Genomic DNA, 7,879 nt, shown 5'->3' with positions numbered 1-7,879 from the left:
TGTCCCTCCCCAGGACCTGGTGTCCCTTTGTCAGGACCCCCCAGTTCCCCCCCGTCCCTCCCAGCCCGGCGTCCCCCGTACCCCCCCGAGCCCTGCGCTGACCCACCATCTTATTGCGCATCATGCACTCCATGAAGTCCTCGTACTCGGGCTGGCACTCGCGCTGGGCGCGCGTCCGGCCTATCCCGTGCCCGCACTCTACCCACTCGCGCTCGAAGGCGTGGCACACGGCGGCCCTGCGGTTCGGCTGCGGCATGCTCTGCCGCAGCAGCCAGCTGTCCAAGTCGATGCCCAGCTGCTTCTGCAGGTCCCAGAAGGGCATGGCTGCGCGCTCTGTCGCGACACGGCCGCTGTCACGAAACCCCCGGCCCTCCCCCGGCCCGTCCTTCACCGGCCTCGCGCGACGCCGCCGCCGCCAAGCGCGACTCCAAGCGCGACACCGCGTCGCGCTTTGCGGCTGGGAGGGGACAGAGAGGGGAGGCAGGAGCGGCGCCCCGCGCGCTGCAGCGCCCTCTGGCGGGGCGGAGGACACGCTGCTCGCCGCGCCCCAGCGCCCCCTGGCGGCCGCGCTCGAGGGTTCCCAGTGCTCCCAGTGTCCTTCCAGTGTCCTTCCAGTGCCCTCCCAGTGCTCCCAGTATCATCCCAGTGCTCCCAGTGTCCTTCCAGTGCCCTCCCAGTGCTCCTAGTGTCATCCCAGTGCCCTCCCAGTGCTCCTAGTGTCATCCCAGTGCTCCCACTGTCATCCCAGTGTCCTCCCAGTGTCCTTCCAGTGCCCCAAGTGTCATTCCAGTACTCCCACTGTCATCCCAGTGTCCTTCCAGCGCTCCCAGTGCCCTCCCAGTGTCCTCAGCGTCTTCCCAGTGCTCCCAGTGTCCTCCTCCGAGGGCTCCCAGTGTCCTCCCAGTGCTCTCCCAGTGCTCCATATCCTCCCAGTGTCCTCCCAGGGCTCCCAGTGACCCCCAGTTCTCCCAGTCCCTGGCTTTCAAGGTCTCAGAGGGGCTGTCCTGTCCAGGACCCCCACACACACCCCAGGACAGGAGCCTTCCTTAGGGCTGAGAGGACCTCGGGAACCTGGGAGATGGGTCTTCCCCGCAGTGACACTCACATCCCAAACCCACCCCCCTATTTCCATGCCCCCAAAATCCCAGGGCTCCCTCCAGATGCCTGGACAAGGTTTGGGTGAACAGCCCCGCCCTCCCTAATGAGCAAAACCTCATTAAAACGCTGATTGCAGATGGATTCTGCGCCGCCTCCAGCACGGGGTGTGGAGGGGGAGCCGGGGGCTCCCTCATCCGCCCCCCTGGGCCACGCTGGACACCAGCTATTACCATCCCTCCTAAAACAAGAGCCCAAACCTGCTGGGCACCCCCCGCCCACCTGCCAAACACACTCTGCACGAGCTGGAGGAGCAGGATTTATGGGACAGGATCCATGGGACAGGATTTACTTTGAAGTTCCCAGTGCAGCCCCGGGGAGAGTGGAGCAGGGTGGTGCCAGCGGCAGGAGGGCACCTCCTTCCCCCTGGTGCTGCCAGGGGACCTTTCCCACCATGGGACCTTTCCCCCACCAGTACCACCACGAGACCTTTCCCACTGCAGGACCTTTTCCCTCCTGGTACCACCATGGGACATTTCCCTCCTCCTCTACAGCCAGGGGACCTTTCCCTCTCTGGTACCACTTTGGGACCTTTCCCACTGGTGGATTTTTCCCTGCCAGGTGCTGCCATGGGATCTTTATCCCCCCTGGTACCACCACGGGACCTTTGCCACTGCAGGACCTTTTCACCCCCCCGGTACCACTGTGGGACCTTTCCCCTACTGGTACCACTGTGGCACCTTTTCCACTGGGGGATTTTTCCACCCCTGGGTACTGCTGTGGGATCTTTATCCACCCTGGTACCACAATGGGACCTTTCCCACCGTGGGATCTTTCCCACCCCAGGTACCACTATGGGACCTTTATCCCCCTGGTACTGCCATGGGACCTTCCCCCTCACCCTGGTACTGCTGTAGGACCTTTCCCCACCCCGGTACCACCCCGGGGCCCTTCCCCACCATGGGTCCTCCCCTCCCTGTGCCATCCCTGCTCAGATGATGCCGGTGGGAGCGAAGACCGGGGGGACACAGAGGGTCTCTGCCATCTCCCAGCCGCAGGACAGGGGGGTGCAGAGGCTCTCACGGTCGTCTTCTGCCTGGAGGGGCTTTCCCTGGAAGAGCTGGATGGCTTTCCTGCAAGTGGGAGACACCCGAGGGGGAGCAAGGGGGAAGGAGCAGCCCCTCATGAAGGGGGTGGGCCCAGGGAAGGGGAATCTCCGGGGTTCTCACATCCCCCCCAACAGAACAACAGCCAGAGGTGAGCTGCCTGTGGCTTCCCCAGTGAAAAACAGGCTCAATTTTGCCAACATTTAAAAGAATAGGAGTTTTGCCTCTGAGGCCAGGATTTTATACTGAGTTTTCAGGGCTCTGGGACTCAATTTTAACCCTTTTCCTCAGGCCAAGAGCCCTGGTGGAGGAGGGAAAGCGGCATCTCCCACCCCGCAGGACCCAGCCCTGTCCCCCCACTCTGACCGTCTCTTACCAGGCCATGCGGGACATGGCGTAGGTGACATGTGGCTGGGGACACCCCCCAAGCTGGGATGAGGCTGGGATGGTGTAGGCCCCCATGTTCCCAAAAAGCAGCCAGTCCCCAACGTGCAGCTCGGGCAGTTCCAGCCCATCGGCGATGCGATCCTCGGCGTGGCCAGGGGGGCCCCTGAGGCTGCTGCTGTGGGAGGGGTGCTCTGGGCAGGGTCTCTGGGGTGGACAGAGAGCAGCCACGGGGATGAGGATGTCCCAGTGTCACAGTGACCTGTCTCATCTCCACCCATCCCAAAGATCCAACTCCTGGAGCCCACAGACTGGCTACAGCTTCCCCACAGTCTGCTCCCTTCTGGCATGAGGTGATGCCACACAAGGTGAGGGACCCTCTGGGCTCTCCCCAGGCTGGGCAAACCCCCTCACCTTGTGCAGCCGAGGCCTGGGGCAGGGGCTGTCGAACAGGAGGCAGCTGAAGGCGCCGTAGATGCCATCGTTGAGGTGATACACGAGGCTCTTCCTGCTGCCGGACTCCTCCTCTGGAAGGGGAGCAAGGAGAGGGCTCAGGGGGGGCTCAGGCACACAGGTGGGCCTGTCCCACTGTCCCACCTACCGTCAGAGCCAGGCTGCTCCATGGGGACCTCTTCCAGGGCAGTGATGCTGACAGCGAAGGTGAAGGCAGAGGTGACGTAGTACCGCCCTGGTCTGGCAACAATCTCCACCCCGGAGCCATCCGGGAAGTACAAGTCCAAGGCAGAGTTTACCACGGCAGCAATCTGTGTGGGAGGAAGAAGTTCCCTCTTGGATAGAGGGATTTCACAGCGAGCCAGACCCAGGGAGAGCCTCCAGGCTCGCTCTGTGCCTGCTGAGGGCAGGTGTGGGGGGCTGTGGTACCTCTTCGAACCGGGCTCTGGTGTCCTCGGTGCCGGGGAAGCCCCCGCCGATGTCCAGGAGGTGCATCTGGTAGCCCAGCTCTGTGCCCATGTCAAACACCAGCTGTGCTGCAGCCACGGCCTGAGCAAAGGCCTGGGGCTCCAGCCCACGGCCCCCAAGGTGGAAGCTGAGGGCACAGACCCCATTTCATCAGGGTTTGACTGTCCCCAGAGAGTGACAGCACCAGGATTGTCACCCACTGGCAGCAGCTCTGTGCATCCCACACACCACCCCAAGCCAGACCACCTGGACAGACCCACAGAGCCCCCAAAAAGCCTTTCTTAGGGTCAAACCTGCCCCAAACTGGCCCCCACAAGGTGAATCCCTGCAAATCCCTGCCTTCACCTCACTCCTGGTGGCTCTGTGGAGCACTGTGTTGTTTCAGCAAGGTAGAGCTCCCCATATCACAATCCACAGGGGCTGAGCACCCCTCTGGAAGAAGAACCACGTGCTGTACCTGATGCCAACCACCTCCACAGCCTGTTCCTTCGCTGCCTCCAGCAGGTACCGGCAGGATTTGAGTGTGGTCCCAAATGTCATGCTCGGGTGGGCAGAAGGGCAGGACTCAGCAGTGATCCCCAACAGCATCCTGCACGGCAAAGCCACACGGTGTTGAGGGGCTTGGAATCACAGGGTCATGGAATCATTAAGGCCAAAAAAGCCCTCTAAGATCACCGAGTCCAACCATCAACCCAGCACTGCCAAGCCCACCACTAACCCATTTCTCCAAGTGCCACATCTACGTGTTTTTTGAACACTTCCAGGGATAGTGATTCCATTACTTCCCTGGGCAGCCTGTTGTGATGCCTGACTACACTTTCAGTGATCAAAGTTTTCCAAATATCCAATCTAAACCTTCCCTGGGACAACTTGAGGCTCTTCCCTCTTGTCCTATCGCTTGTCACCTGGGAGAAGAGACCGACGCCAACCTTCTACAACCTCCTCTTCAGCCTCCGTAGCACCCCACAGCCCCCTGCCCAGCTCCTCCTCCAGCTGCCCCTCCAATGGTGCTGCCAGGCACCCACCTGGCACGGGGGTGGCTCCTGGCCACCTTGCTCAGCTCCACCTCGTTGTCGAAGGTCATCAGCCGCACCCCGTGTTTGGCCGCATACCTGATGTGGGCAACCTGCTTGCAGGGGCTGCTGTAGAAGATCCTGTCAGCTGGGACTCCAATGCCTTGGACCCGTGTGATCTCAGCCTGTAGGGACAGGGAACACACTCAGGAAGGTCCCCATGGCCACCACCAGCCCTGGGTCTTGTCCAGCTTGCAGCGCTGGGGAGGGCAAAGCGTCAGCGTTCCAAGGAAAAGCTACAAGAGCTCAAAGGCATCACAGTGGACTTTGTCCAGGCAAGGACAGACTGTGGGAAGGTGTTTAAAACAGCATGAGACCAGGAGAGGAAACAGGTGGGTTTAGCAGGCATAGGGTTGGCATGTGAACCCTGGTCTGAGCTGTGACAACGTTTGCACTTTCTCTTCCTGGAAACACATCTTATTTCATTATGTACAAGTCAGTAGCTTAATTTGGCTCCTCCCTGGAAATCTGGCTATTGCAAATGACGAGGAGGAGGGAGCAGGGAGCTTTAGCCTCATCCTTAAAGAAAGCAGGAGTTGGATGGCTCTGGCAGTGGCACCCCAGGGGTGTGCTGTGCCACCAGCCAAGCCTGCCAGCCAAGACACCAGTTCCAGAGGCAGGAATGTTGGTCAAAGGGAAAGCCTGGGTCACCAGACAGAGGACAGGGATTTATGGGCTGTGCCAATAGACTTTTGACAGCAGAGGGAGACTCCTGCCCCTGTAAATGTCACCTACTGAGTGGAGACTTAAAAAAGGAAGGTGAGCTCTGCAACTCTCCCACAAATGCTTGTAGGATGCTCACTTGGAGCTGTCCTCCCACATCCTTACCTTGTTGGCACAGGCAAAGCCTGCCCCCAGCTCTGCCAGCAGCCGAATCACTCCTTCACTGCTGTTGCATTTAACTGGGAAATAGGGTTTCACCCGGGGCAGGGCCTTCAGGAAATGCAGGTGCTTCTTCACCACGTCCCCGAGGTCTGCCACGAAGAAGGCTTGCTGGTCACTCTAGGAGAAAGCTGGAGTAAGCAGAAGCTTCCATGAGTGCCTCTTGCAAGGGGGGAAGCAGAGAGCCAGCCCTTACCCCCTGGCACAGCTCCCCGAGGAGGTTCTCCAGGAGGTCCCTGGTGGTGAAACCCTCCTCCACCATCAGGAAATTGGATTCGTTCAGGTACCCGTTCATGGTGGGATGTTCAGGGTGTGATGATGCTCATTTAAAGCCTCCTTGAATAAGGTATAGATTCTAAGAAAGCAATGCACTGGAAAAAGAAGGAATATTAAGGGCAGGGTCCAGAAGGTTCATCAGCACCCTGGGGTGCTCCCCATCCATCCCTCCCATGGCAGCACTGCCCTGGGCAGAGCTCTGTGCTGCTCTGCTCCAAACCAGCGCCTCAGCAGAGCCCTCCTGTGGGTTAAAGCATCTTCTTTTGGGGGAGGAGACACATTTCTCTGCAGCTCAGAGCTGTGTTTTGGCACACAGCAGCCTTGTCTCCATCAGCAGCAGTTCAACAACAAAGCCAACTGCACTGCGAAGAGGATGGAGGCCTTTATGCGCCAGGACATGTCCCTTCACGCTCTGGAATGTAGCTGGATCTGCTGTGGTGAGGATCCCTCATGGTTTCCATTCTCATGGACCCGTTTTCCCAGGCACACAAGCCCTGGGAAAAGGGAGGCAGAGCACAGACCCCTCGCTGACACTGGCCGACCTGAGGACAGTCTGGATCCCTGCTGTGGATCCACGGCTCTTTCATGACACAGGGTGTGGAACCAGGGGACAGTTAAGCTGCACAGAGTTTCCTGGCTCGTCCTAGCAGAGCTTTACCTTTAAGCTCGCACACTTTAACAATCTCCTGCCCTGGACCCAGCCTGTCTCATAACCCAGAGAGCTGACAACATAGCAGGGAACATTTCCACTCTGATAATCCAGGTCTAGCTCCAGGGATCTTACAGGAACATGGTCTCTCTAATCTGAAGGGAGCAGGAGGCAGAGGTTTCATTTCTTAGAGCAGCACTGCACCTCCTCCCCACAGACACCTACTGACAACATTCTGAGGGAGGCACTGGGAGAAAGACCACACTGACCCCAGAGCAGCAAGGATGTTGTAATGCATTGAGCAAGCCCCACCAGCGAATTCCAGAGCTGGGGAATGAGGTGAAAAAACATATTTTTAAAGCTTTTAGAGCCTCATACTCAGGAAAGGAGAGCAACTGCTCCAGCTTTACCCTTCCCATCCCATCACTAAGCAGCACCCAGCCCACCAGGATGGGGCACAGAAGCAGTGAAGTGGGTCATTCCTGTCGGAACATGTGGCCCAGCCTGGGACAACCCCTCCTTACCACGGCCCAGTTCTCCCTCCCAGGTGCTCAGATGTGCTGCCAGGGGGGCTCCCCGAGGAATGCAGAGCTCCCACAGCACCCTGAGGTGTGGCTGTTGCTGGGGGTCCAAGGGCTCTGGGGAGAAGCAGTGATGGGGTTAGCGAGGGAGAGGGGCACCAACAGCACCCTTCACCCACCATCCCCAGAACTCAGCAGCCACAGGTATCCCTCACCAGCCCCCTCCTCACTGTGCCAGGCAATTTCCCCTCAAACCCCCCAAAGCCCCCTTACCTCAGAAAGCATTTAAATAGATTCTGCCATGGGTCTCCCGAGAGAATGAACCGGCCCCAGCAGTGGCTGCTTGTCCTGCCCCAGCTCCCTGCCCGCCCCAAGCCCCTGCAGAGGATGGGGGAGCTCTGCACCCCTTCTCTCCCAGCGCTCCCTCCCTGCTCTGCCTCCCAACCGTAACCATGACAACCAAATCCAGCGACCCGATTGGCTGAGCTGCCTCTGAGCATCCTGCATCCCTCTTGGAGAACGCTCCCCCACCTCGCCCGCCCCCTCCCAGGGCTGGGGCTGCCCCCGGGAGTCACCCTGGATTCTCACCCAGCCCAGCTCATCCCAGCCCAGCCCCGCTGCGGGGCCACCTCACGAGGCTGTGCATCCTGTGCACAGGGACCCTCGTGGGGAAGAGAGCCCAAAATACCTCTGAAATGCTGCTGCCAGGGAAACCAGGCTCCCTGCAGTGCCTGTTTGGCTGGGACTCCAGCGGGGCGGGCGGGAGGTAGTTGAGAAGACGTCAGGGACTGATCCTGCCCTTGCTGAGGTGCTGCCAGCTTCGGTGGGTTCCCTGGCAGCAGGTCCAGCTCTGCCATAAATGGAGGTGCTTCATCTGGTCCATCAGTGATGTCTTTGCTGCATTTGGAAATGGTTGCACTGCTCCATCCCACAAACAGCAAGGGCCGAGCAGGGATTTTTTTTATTTCTTCT

At 59.5% G+C, this 7,879-nt stretch overlaps 2 protein-coding genes across 4 annotated transcripts in view; both read right to left on the bottom strand.

Moving 5' to 3' along the window:
- Positions 1-431, bottom strand: part of NDUFS5 (NADH:ubiquinone oxidoreductase subunit S5) — a 1,469-nt gene extending 1,038 nt beyond the window's left edge. Inside the window, exon 1 of the mRNA XM_027661335.1 lies at positions 107-431. Within this exon, the coding sequence (XP_027517136.1) occupies positions 107-322 (216 nt within the window). The 5' untranslated portion in view covers positions 323-431. The remainder of the gene's footprint in view (positions 1-106) is intronic.
- A 970-nt stretch (positions 432-1,401) lies between these two features.
- Positions 1,402-7,359, bottom strand: AZIN2 (antizyme inhibitor 2). Of its 3 annotated transcripts, XR_003530607.1 has the most exons (12): positions 7,181-7,359; positions 6,911-7,024; positions 5,658-5,832; positions 5,408-5,581; positions 4,532-4,704; positions 3,964-4,095; positions 3,468-3,633; positions 3,187-3,349; positions 3,000-3,112; positions 2,578-2,792; positions 1,630-2,228; positions 1,402-1,556 (listed from the first exon to the last, which is right to left on the bottom strand). XR_003530607.1 is itself a non-coding variant. In XM_027661333.1 (11 exons), the coding sequence occupies exons 3-11, from the start codon at positions 5,754-5,756 to the stop codon at positions 2,087-2,089; spliced, it is 1,377 nt and encodes a 458-aa protein (XP_027517134.1). In that variant the 5' UTR covers positions 5,757-5,832; positions 6,911-7,024; positions 7,181-7,359; the 3' UTR covers positions 1,402-2,086. The 3 variants fall into 3 exon arrangements, 2 of the variants coding, with proteins under 2 accessions (XP_027517134.1, XP_027517135.1); XM_027661333.1 differs by having other exon boundaries at positions 1,402-2,228; XM_027661334.1 differs by lacking the exon at positions 6,911-7,024 and having other exon boundaries at positions 1,402-2,228.
- Between the last annotated feature and the right edge of the window lie 520 nt (positions 7,360-7,879).

The sequence above is a fragment of the Corapipo altera genome, unplaced genomic scaffold (genome assembly GCF_003945725.1).
Source record: "Corapipo altera isolate COAL_440 unplaced genomic scaffold, ASM394572v1 201, whole genome shotgun sequence".
NCBI classification, from domain to species: Eukaryota; Metazoa; Chordata; class Aves; order Passeriformes; family Pipridae; genus Corapipo; species Corapipo altera.
The sequence above is the reverse complement of the archived record's forward strand: the minus strand, read 5'-3'. Positions and strand labels throughout refer to the sequence as shown.

Excerpts from the sequence above, each read along its gene's own strand:
- AZIN2 (XM_027661333.1), bottom strand. The coding sequence starts at position 5,756 with ATGAACGGGTACCTGAACGAATCCAATTTCCTGATGGTGGAGGAGGGT. Across the intron at positions 4,096-4,531 it reads AGGAGCCACCCCCGTGCCAG|GATGCTGTTGGGGATCACTG; the intron begins GTGGGTGCCTGG and ends TTTGCCGTGCAG. Across the intron at positions 3,350-3,467 it reads CCAGAGCCCGGTTCGAAGAG|ATTGCTGCCGTGGTAAACTC; the intron begins GTACCACAGCCC and ends CCTCCCACACAG.